Source organism: Dipodomys spectabilis, unplaced genomic scaffold (assembly GCF_019054845.1).
Source record: "Dipodomys spectabilis isolate Male_0828 unplaced genomic scaffold, ASM1905484v1 ptg000564l, whole genome shotgun sequence".
Lineage (NCBI taxonomy): Eukaryota > Metazoa > Chordata > Mammalia > Rodentia > Heteromyidae > Dipodomys > Dipodomys spectabilis.
Window position 1 is genome coordinate 444,017 of NW_024871241.1, and position 20,025 is coordinate 464,041.

Sequence of the window (20,025 nt, forward strand, 5' to 3'; positions counted from 1 at the left end):
CAAAGCAACAACAAACCATTAGCACCTACACAAAGCACTAATAAAGCCCTAAGGCTAAGCTGTTGTTGTTAATCAGCATTCTCTGTGTTTCGGGAATCAGTCTTGGGATTCTCAAGTACTTAAGGTCAGTGGTTCCCAACTGTCTTCTAAAGCCGGGAAGAACAACTTTTAGAAACTAGATGGCGTATATTTTGGCCTGACCCTGTGGCTAATTTTCATCGTTTTGGGTACTGAACCAAGACTACAAATGTAGGACCAGAGGAAGTGTAGGAAAGCTTGCAGGACTCCCCCTAGAGCTGGTGGTGAGAAATGCAAGGCCTTTCCCTCCCTACTTCCTTAAGCTCGCGTCCTTAACTTCCCGCCTCCTCACGTGGTGTCTTACGGGCCGCAGCTCCGCCCTCTCTGGCGCTAATACCTAACGAAAAGCAGTAGACCCCCGTCAGGTGGGCGGGAAAAGCTCGAGGAGACGTCCTGATAGGTCCGTAGATTGGCGCTGGAGCATGAGGTCACTGCGCTTCCTTCACTGCGTTGGAGGCGTGGCGTCTGTTCAGGGCGCCTGAAGGAGACTTGGTAACTCCCAAGCCCTTCTCTTCCAGAGGTTTCGAGTCGCTCCTACCAGCCGTTCTCGGCGCTCCATGAGGAAAATGCTCGCCGCCGTCTCCCGCGTGTTGTTGGGCGTTGCCCAGAAGCCGGTGAGACATCCTGAGCGAGCAGACGGGATGGGGCCCGGACCGGGGCTTGGGAGGGGACAGTGGGGCCTCCCACTGGGATCTGGGGTGCGGCAGGGGACAGCCGCGGACTCTCATTTCCGCTTCGTCGCCGCGCATTCCGCCCGGGGAGGGACGGCGTGAAGCGGTCGCGTGCGCCGCGGGGGAAGACGGGTGTCGGCCGGGTCCACGCGGGGGGCGGGGGGGGGGGAGAAGGGGGGGCAGAGGGAGGGTGTCCGGCCGCACCCCTCCCCCACCCCCGCTCCCAGTTCTGCACCTGGCGCGCCAGGGGGCTCGGCTCGCCTGCTGGCGCCAGGGACACATGCGGCTCGTGCTTCCACCTGTCTCCCCTGACCTCCGCTCGTCCTAGTACCATTACTCTTGACCTAGAGGCTGTGTAGTACATTCTAGTAAAAGGGCTGGGAATCCAGAAGCCGAGTTAGGCATGGCTTCGTCATTGACTCGCCCTTAAGCAAGCACGAGAAATTAAGAGTGTGTACTGTGTGCGCGCCTGTGTGTGTGTGCGCGCGTGCGTGCACGCCGCCCCTGGGGGGAAGCAGAGTATTTTTGCCCAAGACCAGAGCTCTACCAATTTGAGCCACAGCTGCACTCTTGTGTTTGACTTGAGGTACAAGTCTCATGGACTTTACTGCCCAAGCTGCCTTCCCACCGTGGTTCAGATCTCAGCTTCCCAAGTAGTTAGGATGTCCCTTGGCCCAGGCTCCTTATCTCTGAAGTAGAGATTAAGAGGCTCTATCTAACTGTTGGGGTTAGCACGATGATTCAAAGAGAGGTATGTGTTATAAACTTTTACACATAAGTAGTGCCTGGCACCCCATACGTGTCATATATTTGGAGACTATTTCTAGGTTTAAAAAAAATTTTTTTTTGGTCGGTCGTGGGGCCTGAACTCTGGGCCTGGGCGCTGTCCCTCAGCTCTTCAGCTCAAGGCTAGTGCTCTACCACTTGAGCCACAGTGCCACTTCCGGCTTTTTTCTTTTTGCTTATGTGGTGCTGAGGAATCGAACCCAGGGGCTCATGCATACGAAGTAAACACTCTACCACTGAGCCACCTACTCAGCCTTCTGGTTTTCATAATGTCAAATTTAGCTACACACTTGTTGCACACTTGTGCTTGGCTTGGAGTTGGGTTCAGATGGGGTGAGGCACACCAAAAACAAACTTCCTCCCTCCCTCAACAGCTGAGCTTTTCTTGGCAGTCAGCTGTACAGCAATCATGTAGAACCCAGAGTAAACTGCCTTCATTCTTAAGCACACACTGATCTTAGGGTTGGGGTTAGAGAATAGGACTGGTTCCAGTTTTGTTTTTTTTTTGTTGCAGTGGTAGGACCTGATCTGGGCCTGGGCGCTGTCCCTCAGCTCTTCAGCTCAAGGCTAGCACTCTACCACTTGAGCCACCGCACCCCTTCAAGGCTTTTTCTGCTTATGTGGTGCTGAACACAAGGACTCATGCATGCAAGGCAAACACTGTACTACTGAGCCACCTTCCCAGCCCTATTCCAGCTTTTAAATGTGCCATAATACCTAGGCATGGAGCACTTGGACCTCTAGTCACACTCAGATGGTGTTGGTTTTCTCTACTGCTAAGCCTTGACTTGTAATTTTGGTTCTAGCAATTCCCCCAGGATTTGATGTAACTCTGCTTGATAGGGGCAAAGCATTTCAAAAGGTAGGAAGCGAACGGCTTTACGGATTCCAGACTTGGGAACAAACTAGCACTCATCACATAATATATTAGCTTTTGACTTGTAACTAAAGCACATTTGCTGTTAGCTCTTTCTGTATGCATTCATGGTAGAGCCAACATTTATTTTTGTAATATGTGCCAGACACTAGGCTAGGTACCCAGAATATCACTTCTTAGTTGAACATGAGTAATACTGATATATTTTCAACATTGTATAATAATTCCTTGGTCGTAGGCAGAAATTTGTTAGCCAAAGGTAGAATGTGCTTATGACATTGAGATTCAGCTAGGAATAGAAGCTAGAGTCTTTCTTACTGAAACTTACACACCTCAACAGTGAAAAGGAACAAGCACCTCAAAAATGCTACTGAACATCAAGGAACAAACACTGTTACAGAGGACATATCTCCTTCCTCTGCCTCCAGAAGGAGCCAACACAAGATTTAGGCTGCTCAAATTACAAAATAGCAGACTCAAATCCATTGTTTTTAAGTCAGTGTTAAATATCTTTGCTTCCATCTTAAATGTTTCTTGCTAATGTATTTACCTCATACTACGTACGAGTAGTAAGAAACGTGTCCTCCTAGATCTATGTCACAGAATAGTAAAATTTGCCCCAAATAGAGATTGACTGACAGTTTTGTTTGAAGCATAATTTTGAAAGTGAACCTTAGATTTCTCAAATAAATCGTATCAGGTTATAACCAAGAACAACATAACTAAACAATGCTCGCAGATTATCCATTCCTCTGGCCATTTATTTTATTATATTCTCACCATAATGTCTTTGAAAACAGAGTGGCCAAGTGGATGAGTTTGATTTTTGTCGCCTTTCTTATTCCCTCAGATAGAGATATGGTTTGTATTTCATTGGCCAAAGCATGGATTAATTTTACATCATGATGAGGAAGATACGGGCATAGTGAACAGAAGAAGCTTGCCAGCATCTGGGGGCTTACTTTCCATGACTTCATCCTGCTGGTTGATTATAGTAGTGACTTTCTAAAACAATGGACATTAAATATTAAACATTTGTTTGCATATTTTTGTTTTCCTAGGCAACCAGAGTGCTAGTGGCATCGCGTAATTTTGCAAATGATGCTACATTTGAAATTAAGGTAAGCGATATTTAATCTTGGGTTAATCATTTTTCCACAGGTACACTCTGATAATATTTTACCTTTAGAACATTTTGATATTGGTATTTTTTTAAGTCATTTTCTTCTAATGTTCCACAGCCAAAGGCTCTGAGAACTTTAGCAAAAATATGTTAATCTTAGCAGCTTGCTGGTAGTTCAGAAAAGGAGTGGAGTTGTTGTTAAAAAAGGAATGGAACTTATTCCAACGTTCAGGACATGATTCAGCTAAACGTTTGAATAAGAAGGTTCTTCTGGTTTTTAATTTTTATTTTTAATTTATTTTATTATTTTTTGGTTGGTTGTGGGGCTTGAACTATAGGCCTGGGTGCTGTTCTTGAGCGCTTCAGCTCAAGGCTCGCACTCTACCACTTGAGCCACAGGACCACTTCCAGCCTTTTCTGCTTATGTGGTGCTGAGGAGTTGAACCCAGAGCTTCGTGCATACGAGGCAAGCACTCTACTGCTGAGCCACCTTCCCGGTCCGGTTCTTCTGTTTTGTTTATTTTTAAGTTTTTCAATCTATAATTCCTCAATTAACTTCTAAGGGTTTTCAGTGAAAATCACCTCAGAGAATTTCCTTCAAAACCATATCCCTTTGCATAATGAGATGTATAGACTTAAGGAGTTAGAAACATTTTGTAGCATTGCTGATATACTCCTTGTTTGTTTTGTAAGCTATTTGTGAAATTTGGATCTTAGATTGAGTCAGCAGAGTTTGTGATGTAGTAACTGCAGCATGACCACCTTCATTTCAGAAATGTGACCTTCACCGACTGGATGAAGGCCCTCCCGTTACAACTGTGCTCACCAGAGAGGATGGGCTCAAATACTATAGGATGATGCAGACTGTGCGCAGAATGGAGTTAAAAGCTGATCAGCTGTATAAACAGAAAATTATTCGTGGTTTCTGTCACTTGTGTGATGGTCAGGTGAGGATAAATTTGTAATAAAACTATATTTAGGTATTTGCATATGGTTTCAGATTTTAGCCTGCCTTTAATGCTAACAGGATTTGAAAACAAGAATGCCAAAACCCACTGTGAAGCTTAAGCTAAAGTATTCATTCACTAGGAGCATTGATGATTTCTTGCATTTACTCTTAAGTTTCACTATTTTAAAACTTTCTGCTGTCTCAATCCTATCTAAACTATATACATTCTTAGGAGGTAGGGTTATTAGTTTGCTTTGATGCTTTGCGGGTTTAGGTCATTGGCTGATCACAAATTCCAGTGCCTACCAGGCCCAGCTAGGTAGAGTGAATGAGTTAAGAAGGCCAGGTATACAAAACATGGAGAATGGTGACAGAGACCATTGGTGAACTGGGCCAGGTATGCCCCACCCAGACATACCCAGACTTGATTGCAGCTGGTTGGTACCATGTGGGAATGGGTCTAAGTTTTCCTGTTCATTTTTTCTAGAAGATAGACCTTTCAAGATTTTCATATGACTTTACCTCAAGTTTGTTTTTTTGGTTTTTTTCCTGGTACTGGTTTTGGAACTTGGTGCACAGGTGCTTTATCACTTGAGACACTCCCCAGTCCTTTCCCTCAATATTTTAATGTTGACATGATGTGGATTTTCTTGTTTGTATCATACAGGTTAAAGGAAATAACACATCTGTGGGTTCTTAGTTCATGGCTTCTGGTTTGAGTCTCCACTCTGTTTTTGGTGAAGAATGGCTACTTTCTGTGGTTATCATGCTAAGTTCTGTTAGCCAGTGTTGTGTAGCACTGGCTCTAACAGAAACTTTATTTTTAATCCATAAACATGTACCGTGTTGCTTCATAGTTTCTTCTTCCTTTATAGGAAGCTTGCTGTGTGGGGCTCGAGGCCGGTATAAACCCCACAGACCATCTCATCACAGCCTACCGGGCTCATGGCTTCACCTTCACTAGGGGTCTTTCTGTTCGTGAAATTCTCGCAGAGCTAACAGGTTAGCTATGGGTTTACAGAAAGGGGGAGTGAGTGGATTGAATTTGCAGATAACTCCCATTAAGATCCTAACCCTTATGAGAGTAAAAAAAAAAACTTCTGAGTTAAAAAAAAACCCTCTGTTTGATGCTCTGGTACCTGTTGTATTATTGAGTATATTAACCATTGATGTGGTCATCTGGTCCTTATGGTAAAAATTCTTAAAAAGTTAGGTGCTAACTCAACAGATGGGGTTTGTTATTCCTCAAGTATGTCAGCCAGAAATCTGATAATAGTCATATAAAGCAAATTGACGGTACTTTTATATGTAATGTAGATTCTAAGAAAATCTTTTTAGTGGTCCCTTCTATGTGCTCCTTTACTCTGTTGAGTGTAGCAGTGTAGAAGTCAGCTGTGAATAACTGACCAAAAAGAAAAAAAAAGACATTTAGGATGATGCAACTAAATGATTGGAGAGCAAGGTCATGGAAAGGACTTGGAGATAGAGATAAGAAAACATTTCCTTGGAAGGGCAGATGCCGACACAGTTGAACTAGTCTCAAAGTAAAGACGGGGCGTGGTTTGATTTGCTTCTTGTTGGCTTTTGATGTGTCTGTGTGTGTGTACTGCCATTTCTAGGACGAAGAGGAGGTTGTGCTAAAGGGAAAGGAGGATCTATGCACATGTATGCCAAGAACTTCTACGGGGGCAATGGTATCGTTGGAGCTCAGGTAGTGAAGGATGAACACCTTTCCGTACATTTGGTCATGACCCATGTCTTCATAAATTTGCATACTCCAGAGAACTTTATTGTCTCTTCCCTTGCTATTTGAGCAATTAACAAGTAGGTTGGATATATGGTTGTTACTGTTTTGTAAGTAAACAAGATCTGCTAAATCTCTATTCTTTCACCTTTTAATTCACATTTCAGTACATTAATTACTGCTTCCACCTGCTTCTAGGCAGTGCTAACTCTGGAGCCAAATTAGAAGATGGGGACAGTCAGGATTATCAGGTCTAGTAATGATCGAAAGCTTGCTCTCACCAGTTGGTGAATGATAAATGGAGCATTGGTGAAAAATTATGTCTAATTTAGTAAGGGTCTGTTATCCATATTTTACAATTAAGTTTCTTCCTCTGACTCTTTAAGTTTCATTGCTTGGATCTTTGAGTACAGAAATGTCTTTGCAAATGGTCATTACTCATGTTACTTTCCTAACTTGTTGACAATAGTCCGTTGAGTGTAGAAACAGGGTTAGGGAAGGAGGAATTAGTAGCAGCAGTGAAATTTCCATCTCCAGTTCTGTCCAAGAGTTAAAATTAACAGCGTAACTCAGATTTTTGTGGTTTGTTTCTTGGTTGTCCTTAATGTTAGGTACCCCTGGGAGCTGGGATTGCTCTGGCCTGTAAGTATAATGGAAAAGATGAAGTCTGTTTGACACTATATGGTGATGGTGCTGCTAATCAGGTAAGTGTGTCTCTTAACTTTCCAGTAGCAATTGTTAGATTTCCTAAGTGTTGAATAGCTGCAGTTGATTTGGTAAGGAAATGCTTAGTTGCACTCATCATGGCTCGCTCTTGTAACCCTAGCTACGGGAGTGGGACTAGGAATGGAAAGTGAGTTAGAGATTGGGGGATTTTGGTTTCATGCCAGTTAGGGCACAGAGTTCTAGAAATCCCATCTCAACCAATAAAAGCTGAATGTGATGTGTGTACTTGTGCAAAAGGCTTAAGTAGGAGAATCGAGGTCTAGGCTGGCTCCCGCCAAAATACGAGACCTATTTAACAAAAATAACTAGAGCAAAAACAGATTGGGAGCATGGCAGGACTGAATTCAAGACCTTAGAGCTAAAGAAAAATCCTGTTTGAAACAAGCTCATGTGCTATGCCAGACTGCAGTGCAGTATGAGCGAGCTTCACTATCACTTTCCCTCCTTTACGACCACCAAGACCAGCATTCAGATCTGATGGGAAAGAGAAGAGGGTGGTTTTTGCTTTTTAGTTGAAAGATCATTTCATAAAGCAAGTGAACTTTGGTTTTATAAGCATGTTAGCATGTTACACGTGACACATTTTACCAGTCTTACAAGCAAACATTCCTGAAGAGGTACCTTTGCTCTACATTTGCTCTGTAAGTACTCTGTGATAGATGACTTTTTCCCCCTAATTTAAATTTCTAACCCATTGCAAACCAGAATAGAACCATACAGACCCATTACCTTAGATGCTCAGGCAATTTCAAATTCATATAATAGTGTCTGAGCCCTAATTGTTCATTTCTTGTTCTCTTTTGGTCGGAATAATTAGCAATCCACAGAAGGCACTTGGTGAGGTCCTGTATTTGGTGTTGATTCTTAGATGCTGGTTTGCCCTGATTATCCACTGGATCTGATAGATTTTAAAGAAAGGCACATATTAAGTGAAGGAAGCCAGACCTAAAGAAACATAGGGCCCATGGATTCTCTTATTTTCAGTAAATAGCATACATCTAGGAAATCTTAGCAGATGAGCAGAAGAGCTATGTATGGATGATTCTAAGTGAAATGAACTCAAAAACATGGACACGAGGTTTTTCTTTGTTGTTGTTGTTGTTTTTTAAGTGTACTATGTGATTTTTGGTTTCTTTTGTATGTTCTTCCCCCTATGGTATATCCCGTTGTCACCGTATTTGATTTTGGTACCCTGGTATTGTATATACATTTATCTGAATTAGAGGAAGGGAACAACAGAATGGCGAGACAGAAGAGAAGTGGGGAACCAGCATAGCAGTGATATACACAAGACAATATGTTGGAAATAATCTGTATAACGCAGTGGAGGGGGAATTGGCAGGGAGGAAAATGAGGGAAGGGGTAACAAGTTTGACCAGAAATGTATTTTTAACCTTAATTATGTAACTGTAACCCCTCTGTACATCAGCTTGACAATTAAAAAAGTATAAATAAATAAACAAATGGCTTGTAGAAAAAAAATGGCATAACTAGCCAGACACCAGTGGCTCACACCTTATATACTAGTGACTCAGGAGGCCGAGATCTGAGGAATGCAGTTCTAAGCCAACCCAGGCTGGGAAGTCTATGAGAGTCTTATCTCTAATTAAGCACCAAAAAAACTGGAAGTGGAGCTATAGTTCAATTGGTCGAGTACTAGCCTTGAGCAAAAAGCTCAGGGACAGCACTCAAGCCCTGAGTTCAAGCCTCGGGATGGCACAAAAATAAGGCCTACCAGTAAAATAGTCACTTGTTTTTAAATGTTGAGCCTCTTTTTAATAAACTCAGTAGTACTAGGAGTACTAGTCCTACAAAAAACAGATAATAGGATTTGATTTGTAAGTTTCCTTAGTTGCAAGAATATGATGCCTGCTTCTTCTCACAAGCACTCCCAAACACACACACACAGTTCATTCACATCAGAAATTTTGAGAAAATGAGTCTTTGGCCTTTATGAAAGCCTTTCTATAACCATGGATGATGATGAAATCTGGAACCACTTGAACGTTTTATAAATACTTCTAGGGTCAGATATTTGAAGCTTACAATATGGCAGCATTATGGAAATTACCGTGCATTTTCATCTGTGAGAATAACCGCTATGGAATGGGAACGTCTGTTGAGAGAGCCGCAGCCAGTACTGATTACTACAAGAGAGGAGACTTTATCCCTGGGCTGAGGGTAAGGACAATTGTTGGGTAGCCAAGGCTACTCCCTGTCAGCTAGGTGCCCTTATGCATGCTGTTGAGCAGCTTGGCAAAATTGAGTTTGGTTTGCTTACATATAAACAGATTATATAAACTAAAATGTGAGGGCTAGGACTGTGACTCAGTGGTAGAATGCTTCCCTAGCATGTGCAGGATCCCAAGTTTGATCTCCAGACCTAGAAAAGAAGGAAAATGGATTTGGACAGTTCGACTTACTTTTTGCCCCTTCCACCTTTATTCGCAGGTAGATGGGATGGATATCTTGTGTGTCCGAGAGGCCACGAAGTTTGCAGCTGCCTATTGTAGATCTGGGAAGGTAAGCCACTCCAAAGACTTTGTCTTCCTGTGACAGCAGGTTTCAGCTTAACAGAAGGCTTCCCACATAGCCATTGTAGCAATCCAGAGGTAGCTGTTAAGTGATGTGTATAAAGAAAGAGTCCAGGCAAGCAATTGGGGTCCCTCTATGAATAGCATGATCATGGTAAGACACCTCCTATAAATCTTTTTCTCTAGTGCTCCCTTGCCTCTGTGTTCTTGACCATCTGTTTTTACTTTTTGTTTAATTGTGTCCCTTCTCATTATTTATCCTACAACCCTTGACTTATCAGATTGGGCTTTCCCCACAGTACCCAGCCAAGAACTGTGCTTATATACTAAGGCATTTGATAATTTTACACAAATTATAATAGCAAGACTGACATGTGTAATCTTAGTTTCTGCTTTGGTCTTGAGGATCTTTATTTTTTAGTATACAAATGGCAGTGAGGAAGAAGGGAACAGTGAGGTTGACCTAAAGAGTTTACTTTGATCACTAGGATAAGTTTAATAGTATGCACACCCCAGTGGCTTACTTTTCTGTTGTTTTTAAAATGAAGGATGGCTAGGAAGGTGGCTTAGTGGTAGAGTGCTTGCCTAGCTTGCTTGAAGCCCTGGGTTTGATTCCCCAATACCACATAAACCCCTCTGTACAATAATGAAAAAAAATTAAAAATCAGTTAACCAATTATTGCCAACTCATTTGCATATCTGATAAGACATCCATTTGAGGTTGGGAATCATTGGCGCTCTATTCCTTCTGTCTTATCTAACCATTTACGGGTTCATTTTAGGGACCTATCCTGATGGAGCTGCAGACTTACCGTTACCATGGACACAGCATGAGTGACCCTGGAGTCAGGTAGAGTCACGGGTAATCTATGATTCAAAAGTGGGTAGGCGGGCTGGGAAGGTGGCTCAGTGATAGAGTGCTTGCCTCGTATACATGAGGCCCTGGGATCGATTCCTTAGCACCACATAAGCAGAAAAAAACGGAAGTGGTGTTGTGACTCAAGTGGTAGAGCACTAACCTTGAGCTGAAGAGCTGAGGGACAGCACTTAGGCCCAGAGTTTAGGCCCCACGACCAACAAAAAAAAATTAAATTGGGTAAGCTTTGATTAGTGTTACTTACATGAAAAGGAAGAGCATTTCAGTGTTTACTTTTGAAGTCAGATAAAAGTTCATTTGACTAGTGAAATTAGTCTCACTAGCATCAAGTAACTTAAATTTGACTTAGTCTTAAAGCTTTCTTCTAATAAATTGCTTCTGATATAGAAAGCATTCTGAAAAAATCTTCACAATACATAAGTTTGTTGATATGAACAGTAATTCTACACATGGCCTGTAACTAAACTACAGAGAGAAACTAACTGAAAACAAATCTGATGATAGATGAGCATATTTGGTGGCATTTAGTTTATAATAGACATTAGCCTAAATTCATGCATTGCAACACTCCCTGCAGAGGCCTGGGGTTTGGGGAAGTTCTGGATAACACATGGGTTGTTCAGTAAATTGAAATAGATCAATCAAAAGAGCTAGGTGATACAGGAAGATCAGAGTTTCCCTTTTTCACATAGCTCTAGCACATAATTCTGCAAATGATGGTTTGATAGAATTGAAAGAAGTCAACTTGGTCAAAATAAACAAGGCTTTGTAGAATGAATTAAGGTACACATGTAAACAACACAGTATGTAGAAAAGGGCATTTTGTGTTATTTGGTCTTAGAAACGGTAGTTCTTCCTTTTTGGTGTTGTTTCAGGTGCAGTAGGAAAAGAATTACAGAATCGAGAGTCAGAAAAATCTAGCCCCTAAGTTTTTGGTAGCCATACTTCTTTGCAGTCTTAGAGAGAAAGGCAATGCATGTGTATTTTTCTGCTGATGTTCTAATGCCTCAAAGTCTGTAATTCTCCCCACTGTTCTCCCACTTGTGTAAAAATAGAGGAGTGCCAAGTAGTCGGACAGGTAACACTTCTTTCATACCCTACTCCCCATTTGAAACACCAAACCAAAACTTGAGCCTTCTTGTCAGAATGCTGGAGAAGTCCTGTGTGTTACAGTTTCCATAAAAGATGCAAGAAGTTCTTAAATGCCACTAGGCTGCCTTGGTTAGGTGTCCCCCTGGTATTCCCATAGTAGAATCAGTATTAATGTGCTTTTCCCTTACAGAAACACTCTTGTATTTCACTAAGCTGTTTGCCCCACAGGAACTCTTCTCACCTGTCTCTAACCACCTCTCCTTCCCCACAGTTACCGTACACGAGAAGAAATTCAGGAAGTAAGAAGTAAGAGTGACCCTATTATGCTTCTCAAGGATAGAATGGTGAATAGCAATCTGGCCAGTGTTGAAGAATTGAAGGTATAGTTGCTCTAGTGGTTTAAGTCTGGCTTTAAAAAATTGGTTCTCCTTTCTCACAATCAAGTTTTTCCCTCACAAACTGTCACCATCCCTGCATGGCCACAGTCCTGGGTGTTTGTCCAAGCTCTGAAAGTGTTGAGATGGAGCATTAATTCTGAAATCTGTTCTTTATTAGGACTTGGTGGGCAGTGACCTGAGTCAGTAGGAAAGCATTTGCTCCGAAAAGACATTAATTGGATTGGCAAAAAAGTCTTTACCCTTCTCCCCAGTTTTCTTAAAAGTATTTTTCTAAAATAATGTGCTTTGGATTTTTAACTCATAAATTATCCTTAGAGTATCTTACAATCTTTAAAACCAGCAATAGTTGATACTTCTACTTCAAGTGACCCTGGCAGCAGGTCTGAGTAGAACTAGTTGGTACTGACACTGCTGTTGATTCAAAACTCTCTTACAATGTAATCTGATATTCAGGAAATTGATGTTGAAGTGAGGAAAGAAATTGAGGATGCTGCCCAGTTTGCCACAGCTGATCCTGAGCCACCATTGGAAGAGCTCGGCTATCACATCTACAGCAGCGATCCACCATTTGAAGTGCGTGGTGCCAACCAGTGGATCAAGTTTAAGTCAGTCAGTTAATGGTAGACTGTAATCATGGGCTGTTTGTCGGCGACTGTAAGGAACTCAGTGTTATCAACTTTAAGGAAGACTAATAAGGAATATATCCAGCAAATGAACATCTAGGAGACTTTCATTATGCGTTGACTAAGTAGCATGTAAATTAATGGGAAAGTGATGCATGCTGGTTGTACATTGTTGCATTAGAGAAAGTTACTAAGTACTTAGATATTTTGTGTGAATATCATGAAGACTGTTGGATTTGTATAGGTCTAAAATAGTTCTACCAAGTTACCCCCTGCTCCCTTTTCTGGGATCATTCCTGTACCCATGGCTCATCTACATAGGATAGCAGCTACTTGAGTCATTTCTCCAAAGTAAGACACAATATTTATTTTTATAACAAAGTAAGAGGTGAAAATATTTACCATTTAAAAATAAGACTACAGCCATTTCAAATGCAAAATAACTTAGTTCTGTCTCCATTTGTACAGTCAACAGTCAACATAAATATGACGTTATTTTCATAAATTGCAGTTCCATCACATTTAAATGAAAGGCACATTTGTATCAATTTTACCTTCCAACTCTAAGCACTATATTAGTGAATAACTTACATCTTAAAACAGTGACAGCTAGCCTATTATTTAGCCACACTTTGGTTTATCTTTCCAGCAAGTACTTTGTGTGCTGATAATGAAAGAAAATTAATAAGCGTTTTACTCTGGGATATCAAAACTAAGGCTCACTGTTCACATTACATACAGTTCTATAAATCTTTAAAACATTTATAAATAACAGGTTTAAAACTTTTCAGTAAAGACAGTCTTTGAACAATGGTAGGTCTTCGTTTTTCCTTGGGTAAACTCCAAACTTAGGCACATGAACAGAAGCTTTAACCACAAATGTGTGGTATTTGCCTGCTCTGTCCTCAGGCTTAGCTGTCAGTGACTAAACCTAATCTGCAGTGGTTGAGGACTCCTGAGCCTGTCTTCTGTGCTGGGAGACCGCGTGCCAAATCCTGCAGAGGACACCACCACTGCAGAACAAACAAGAGTTAGCATGGGAAAACTGAGTTTCAAATCAACCACTCCAAAACAATTCTGTAGAAGTCATGTGGCAAAAGGCATAGTATACATTCTAGATTTGCCATCTACTCCTCAATGCAGTCTTATTGGCATAATGGTACACACCTGTAAGGGTATGGCTCAGGCAGTAGAGAACTGGCCTAGCAAGTGTAAGGCCTTGAATTCAAACAATATCTCCAAAAATGTGTATTTTCTTCATATGTGTAGGTGATACATGTGCCCCAATGGTAGGGCATGCTATACAGGAATCTCAGTGGCTCTGTGTAGAAGTGGCAATATAAAATGCCTTGCACAGAAGAACAGGCTGTGCTGTAGGAAGGGTCTTGGCCTGGTGCCCTGGAACCTCAGGCCTCACCTTGGCCTTTTCCTAACATGAACCTATCAGAATTTCAGATTTTGGAAGGAGGATGGGTAAGGTGTTGTAAAACATAGGAAACTGAATTCATTTCAGGGAGCCAGGAGCAGGTGGCAGCACTTAATTTGTATTATCATTTTAAAGGATATTCACAAGAAAATAAATACGCAAACTGTTTTGAAGATCTTACCGTAGTCTAAGGTATCTTAAGTCTTCCTTAGTGATATCATTAAGAATATGAGAAAGTGTATAATCCTCTTGAATAATCTGAAACCGAAATTGGATATGATATGTAAGAGAGAAAGCTTGTAAACAGTATCATAGGAATAGTTGGGGGTTATAATTTTACCCTTTCAATTGTATTTGCATCCACTCCTTGTAGCTGCAACCAGTCTATAAGCTCTTTGTCTGTTCCCCGCCCCTGCAGGGGTTCTGGATTTTCTGTATTACCTGTATTGGTGAAAAATTTGTTTTGTTTTAACCTGTAACCATGAAATGCTTCAAAGTAAGGTTGCAATGTGCAAATAAGCTGAGTCAAACTTGTATCATTCAACTGCTTTAATAAAGTGTTATACAATTCATAATCATCAGATTTATTTTCTGGAGAAAAGAATCCTCCTTATCCATAATGCTTTTTAGTGAGTAAATTTGACAGGTTACTGGTCTCACCTTAAATGCATAGTCAGCTCTAAAATACCTTTTCTTAGGGAGTATATCCCTAACTACACCAAAAATCAAATGAGGAAATAGGTTGCAATAATACAGCTTATCCATTCCACATTCCAAGAGGGAGCATACAGGGTTTTTCTAAGGTGCATACAGTAAAAAAGGGTAGTTTGCTAAGGCATAATTTAGCTAGTAAACAGTGCCTTTAAAGTGTATATATATTCACAAATATGTATTGAAAATTTTGTTTTGAATCAGAATCTTAAAATATAGTTCTGCCTCTGCCTCCCAAGTACTGGGGTTATAGGTGTATACCACTGCACCCAACCCTCTTAGGTATTTTGTTGACACACACAGTCATGAACTACTACTACAATCAAGACACAAACATTTCCATTATCCTGAAAGTTTCTCATGGTGTCCTTTCATAATTTATCCCCCTTCCTTTCCATTCAGATTCGCTTTCTGTCATTATAGTTTTGTCCATGGGAATGGAATAAGAGTATGCAGCTTTTTGTTGTTTTGGGTTTCTTTGTTTTTGCAGTAGTGGAGATGAGTGCTGGTGGCTTATGCCTATAATCCTAGCTATTCAGGAGGTTGAGATATGAGGATCTGGGTTTGAAGCTAGGTTAGGCCAAAAGTTTGTGAGACATCTCCAAGTTAAACAGCAAAAAGCTGCAAGTTGCTCAAGTTATAGAGCCCTAGTCTTGAGTGAAAAAGCCAAGTGTTAACAGAGGCTCTGAGTTCAAGCTCCTGTACAGCACACAGAAACAAAAATGAGGACATGGATATTCATGAGAAGTCATTGCTAAACAAAATAATCCTAGCATAACTCAGCATAAATGAACAAAATAGTAAATTTTACTATACTATATATATATATATATATATATATATATATATATATGGTACTGTATATACTTCAACCCCCCCCCCCTCATCTTCCCTAAGAATACCTGTTGGTTCTTTCACTTAGTGAACTGCATTTCCAATTTATCCATGGTGTTAAATGTATCAGTAATTCCTTTTTAAGACTAATATCCTACAGTACTAGTCTAATAGATCATAACCCAGCTGCTTCTTTGAGACTGACTAGAATATTCAATTCTTAGTTTGTCCAAACAAATGCAAAATGACTCACCATCAGATTTGAATTGTGACTTAAGGCGATACAATTCTTGAGTTTTCTGTTCTAGATTTAGCTGTAGAAGTTTCTGGTACTCTCTCTCTTTTTGAAGCAGGTGTTCCAAAAGTCTTTAAAGAAAAAAATAAAGCAGTTAGAGAGAACCCAACACTATCCAGTTATTGGACATTAGAGATTGATTTTTTAAAGTCATAATCCTAACAGTCAGCCCATAGAAGCAGATATGTTATTTCAGCCTGTATAGACAAACCTCCCTTATGTTTTTTTCCTCTTAACAAAGACCAGTGCTCATCTTTTTGCAATAGATTGAATGTATGTGTCCCCTGAAATTACATGTAATAGAAAGTTCAGGCTTCTGGGAAGTGACGCAAGTAATTAGTCCCCTTCAAGAAGTGACCTCAGTGACCTTAGCCAGACACTGGTGGCTCATTCTTGTAATCTTAGCTACTCAGAAGGCTGAGATCTGAGTGAGAATCGCAATTGGAAGCCAACCTGGGCAGGAAAGTGTGAGACTGTATCTCTGATTGACCACTAGAAGACCAGAAGTGGCACTGTGGCTCAAAGTGGTAGAGCTCTAGCTTTAAGTGTAAAAGTTCAGAAACAGCACCCAGTCCCTGAGTTCAAGCCCCATGTCCAACACCCACTCCCACAGAAAAAAAAAAAAAAGTAACCTCAGGAATCTCCCTTCCTTCCCAAGGGAGCTAAACCAAGGAGACTGCTTCGGAGCTAGGAGCTGGGGGCAGAGGAGCAAAGCGGCTGAGCACTTGCTGCAGAGCCAGGCCTGTGCTCTTTGCCGTCTGCGGGTTGTGTCATTTCAGACTCATCACCCTTGTCAGAGAAAATGCCATGTCTTCCAAGCTTGGCCTTAAAGCTGACGTGACAGGACCGGAATAATGAATTCACCTAGAGTGACCCAGGCTGACCTGGAGTGAACCATCAGGACAGTCTCCTGACTTCCAGTTTACTCCTGGTGATACTGGGAAAGAAAAGTAGGTCTTGGCACAGCTGAGCTCAAATTGCGCCCCTCCCCCCATGCCAGCGCAGGTAGCAGAGCTATGGGGCAGGGTTGGCAAGATCAACTTTTTTTTTTCTTTTTTCATGTACCTAATATTTTTTTTAAAAAAACAATTTATTCTAACTCCAGGCACTTTTAATCCATTTATATTATCTGTGCTGGTGAACTAGGAAATAATAGCACTCAACTTTAAATTATTGAAGTTAATTATTGACCTTGCCCTGAAAAATCACTACAATAATATGTAAACAGCCGAGAACATGGGTTCTCCTGGAGTTATTCTGTGGCCAAAATGGCTGCCCTGGACTTTGCATCTAAAGAGACTGCCTATTCTGTGCAAATGGTTCTGGTCTGTCCCTCACTACAGACCAGTTATTCCCTCGCACCATTTTGTTCAATAAGAGCCATCCTTCAGCTCTGTCCCTAACCATACAGCCAAGGCCCCCCAACAAGGACACGCAGGCTCCATGTTTATTAGCCATTTGCATTAATATGCTGACTGATGTTTAACCAACTACTGAGGCTAGAAAATAAACGAACAGTGGAGAGGAATGACCTTTGAATCCATACATAACATCGCATGAATTGGGTAATTACAAACGTTACTGGGAAGAAGTTTTGAAACAATGCCAAGTTTTACCACCCACTTTCATAGCTGTCGTCTTTTAAAACTTTGGAATTTTTGCTGCCACTACCTCTTAATTACAATTCTACATCCTTAAAAAAGAAATGATTAGATCTGCCTATGATTAAACTTAAGAGATCCAACGGGGTATATGTAGCCTTTCATCCAGATGTTCAGCCAAAGGTTCATCCAGAATCTCTGCTAAATAAAAACCAGCATGACCAGTGATATTAAAGCAACACCATTATTTGGAATAAGCACCAACTAGTTTGCCATAATTGTGGACTACATATTTTTTAAGCTCATTGGTGATGTGATTCTCCAGTCCAAATACTTAAATGATTTCCTACTACATACCAAGAAGTGAATGAAACAGGCCAGTGCACTTGCAACATTATGTTGGTGCCAGGGTCCCCTGCTTAGGCAAGCAATCCATTAATACCCAGCTAAGGGATCATGGCAAACAGGAAGCCATGCTGAACAGGCAAACTTCCTTAAAGTTAGGATTCTGGGCTCTACTGCCATACGCTAAGTGCTATTTGATCCTCAGACCACTACTTCTGCAGAGGCCCCATCTTCATGAAGGTAGAACTGCGAAGTGTGTGCTGGTACCGGGGCTTGAACTCAGGGCCTCACATTTTCCCTTAGCTCTTTTGCTTATGGATAATGCTCTACCACTTGGCTCACAACTCCACTTCTGCTTTTGCCTTTAGAATGGCAGATTTCTGTCTGGCCTGTGGCAAGGCACTCAAACCTCTGACTCCTCATATTAAAAGAAAGCATTCCTGGTGGCTCCAGCCTGTAATCCTAACTACTCAGGAGGCTAAGATCTGAGGATTAGTGAAGCCAGCCTGGGCAGGAAAGCCCCATGAAACTCATCTGTAATTGGCTTTCAAAAGTTTGGAAGTGAAGCTGTGGCTCAAGTGCTAGAGCACTTGCCTTGAGCAAAAAAGTTCAGAGAGAGTGCCCACGTCCTGAGTTCAAGCCCCAGGACCAGCACCAAAAAAAGAAAAAAGTTCATTATAATTTTAAACCTACACATAATATCTTTTGGATGTTGAGATAAATTGATCTGCCAAACTAACCATACTCATTCTTTCTTTCATGCATTTGTTCAGCAAGTATGAGGGCATAGCACAGGATTGATGTTAGGAAAAGTTAATGAGCATGGAGATTACCATTTAGCAGGAGCAAAGAGTAATATATCCAAGTGGCTCTAATGGTAATAATGGGTTGAAAGGTATAAGAAAGTAACAAGTGTTGTAAAAGTTCAAAGATGAAAGAGATTTTGAGTGGTCTAAAATGATCAGAAAAGTTAGGTAGATTATTGAATAAATGATTAAATACATAGTGAAAAAAGTTAATCACTTTGTATGGGGTGAAAGAATGAATTATTAAACTTGAGTTCCTTTTTCTATTTTTTTTTAGTAAGAATCATTTCCCTTTTCTCAGTTTGTATTTTGTAATATATAAATTGTTTTGAAAGTAAAAAAAAAAAAAAAAGATGAAGAAGGAAGAAAGAAGAAAGAAAGCATTTCATTAGTCCCCCAGTTAAAGCTGCCAATGCATCAATGTACACTTCAGTTCATTTGTGGTGAGGATCCTTTTTTTGGTTGATTTGGTTTTTTCCCCCTGAGGCCTAAGTGAGGCTCTTAACCAGCTGTCTTCTGGTTCAGATCATCCCCCTGCTCTTCTCAGTGAAGGGCACAGAAGGTCCTCACCTGTGACTCTCCTGCCTGAGACTATTCAGCTGGAGGCGCAGGTGCTGGAGGTGGGATTGGGTCACCTGGACCATCATTGAACAAGGTCTGCTTCCTCTGGATGCCACTTGCTCGGCTCCGCTGGGCATGTGCTCTGGCGGATAGTCTCCTTCCACTTCCTCCGGGTCCTTCTCTATTTCAGTCTCAGAGGCAGACTCAAAGTGGGTTTGGAGCTCTGTGAAATCACAGACCACAGATACCAAAATAACATTTCAACAGAGGCCCAGGCCTAGTGTAGCCAGGCTGGCAGACTAGGCAGCACAGAGGCTGGCCTGACTGCTGCCACACTTCATTCAGGGGATTACTGACTTTATGAAAGGACGGCATGATTTCACCTGGTTCTGTGGCTTAGAAAGATCATCTCTCCCCCACCTCTCTCTGTGTGTCTCAGAGTGTCTGTGTCTCTATCTCTCTCCAGTGTAAAGGGAGGAAGGGTCAATGTCCACAGATGGTTCTAAAGTTTCCCTTCACGGGGAAGAGGACCCTCTCACTGCAAGAGAAGCTACTCTAACATTTCAAAAAGAAAATGGAAAAACCCAAGATTAAGGCTGGAGGTGGAGTTCAGAGGGACTGTTTGTTAAGCAAGCACCAGACCCTGGGTTGGATCTTTAGTTGTGTGTGTGTGTGTGTGTGTGTGTATGTGATATATGTGTGTGGGTGTGTGTTTGGGTTTTTGGTCAGTCATGGGGCTTGAACTCCGGGCCTGGGCACTGTCCCTCAGCTCTTCAGCCCAAGGCTAGCACTCTACCACCTAAGCCACAGCACCATTTCCAGTTTTCTGGTGGTTAATTGGAGATAAAGAGTCTCATGGACTTTCCTGCCTGGGCTGGCTTTTAATGGTGATCCTCAGCTCTCAGCCTCCTGAGTAGCTAGGATTATAGGTATGAGCCACCAGTACCCGGCTTCTTTAGTTATTTTTT

At 41.5% G+C, this 20,025-nt stretch overlaps 2 protein-coding genes and 1 non-coding gene across 3 annotated transcripts in view; 1 reads left to right on the top strand and 2 right to left on the bottom strand.

The window, feature by feature from the left end:
* The first annotated feature begins 517 nt into the window (after positions 1 to 517).
* Positions 518 to 14,487, top strand: Pdha1 (pyruvate dehydrogenase E1 subunit alpha 1). The gene is made up of 11 exons (XM_042670496.1): positions 518 to 692; positions 3,474 to 3,533; positions 4,309 to 4,482; positions 5,360 to 5,486; positions 6,104 to 6,195; positions 6,840 to 6,932; positions 8,980 to 9,135; positions 9,406 to 9,477; positions 10,271 to 10,338; positions 11,729 to 11,837; positions 12,309 to 14,487. Exons 1-11 carry the CDS (start codon positions 636 to 638, stop codon positions 12,471 to 12,473), a joined length of 1,173 nt encoding a protein of 390 aa, XP_042526430.1. The 5' UTR covers positions 518 to 635; the 3' UTR covers positions 12,474 to 14,487.
* On the bottom strand, positions 7,324 to 7,450 carry LOC122100119. Its single transcript, XR_006146102.1, has one exon. It is a non-coding gene; the product is annotated as a small nucleolar RNA SNORA61 (small nucleolar RNA).
* Map3k15 (mitogen-activated protein kinase kinase kinase 15) overlaps positions 12,978 to 20,025 on the bottom strand; it is a 109,991-nt gene continuing 102,943 nt past the window's right edge. Inside the window, exons 25-29 of the mRNA XM_042670498.1 lie at positions 19,067 to 19,280; positions 15,703 to 15,815; positions 14,245 to 14,345; positions 14,086 to 14,162; positions 12,978 to 13,491 (exon numbers count right to left, since the gene is read on the bottom strand). Of these exons, the coding sequence (XP_042526432.1) occupies positions 13,410 to 13,491; positions 14,086 to 14,162; positions 14,245 to 14,345; positions 15,703 to 15,815; positions 19,067 to 19,280 (587 nt within the window). The 3' untranslated portion in view covers positions 12,978 to 13,409. The remainder of the gene's footprint in view (positions 13,492 to 14,085; positions 14,163 to 14,244; positions 14,346 to 15,702; positions 15,816 to 19,066; positions 19,281 to 20,025) is intronic.

What these genes read in the sequence shown, in the direction of transcription:
- Pdha1 (XM_042670496.1), top strand. Translation starts at nt 636, where the DNA reads ATGAGGAAAATGCTCGCCGCCGTCTCCCGCGTGTTGTTGGGCGTTGCC. An exon ending in AATTCTCGCAGAGCTAACAG is followed by an intron (nt 5,487 to 6,103) that starts GTTAGCTATGGG and finishes TGCCATTTCTAG; the next exon opens with GACGAAGAGGAGGTTGTGCT. An exon ending in ATGAGTGACCCTGGAGTCAG is followed by an intron (nt 10,339 to 11,728) that starts GTAGAGTCACGG and finishes CCTTCCCCACAG; the next exon opens with TTACCGTACACGAGAAGAAA.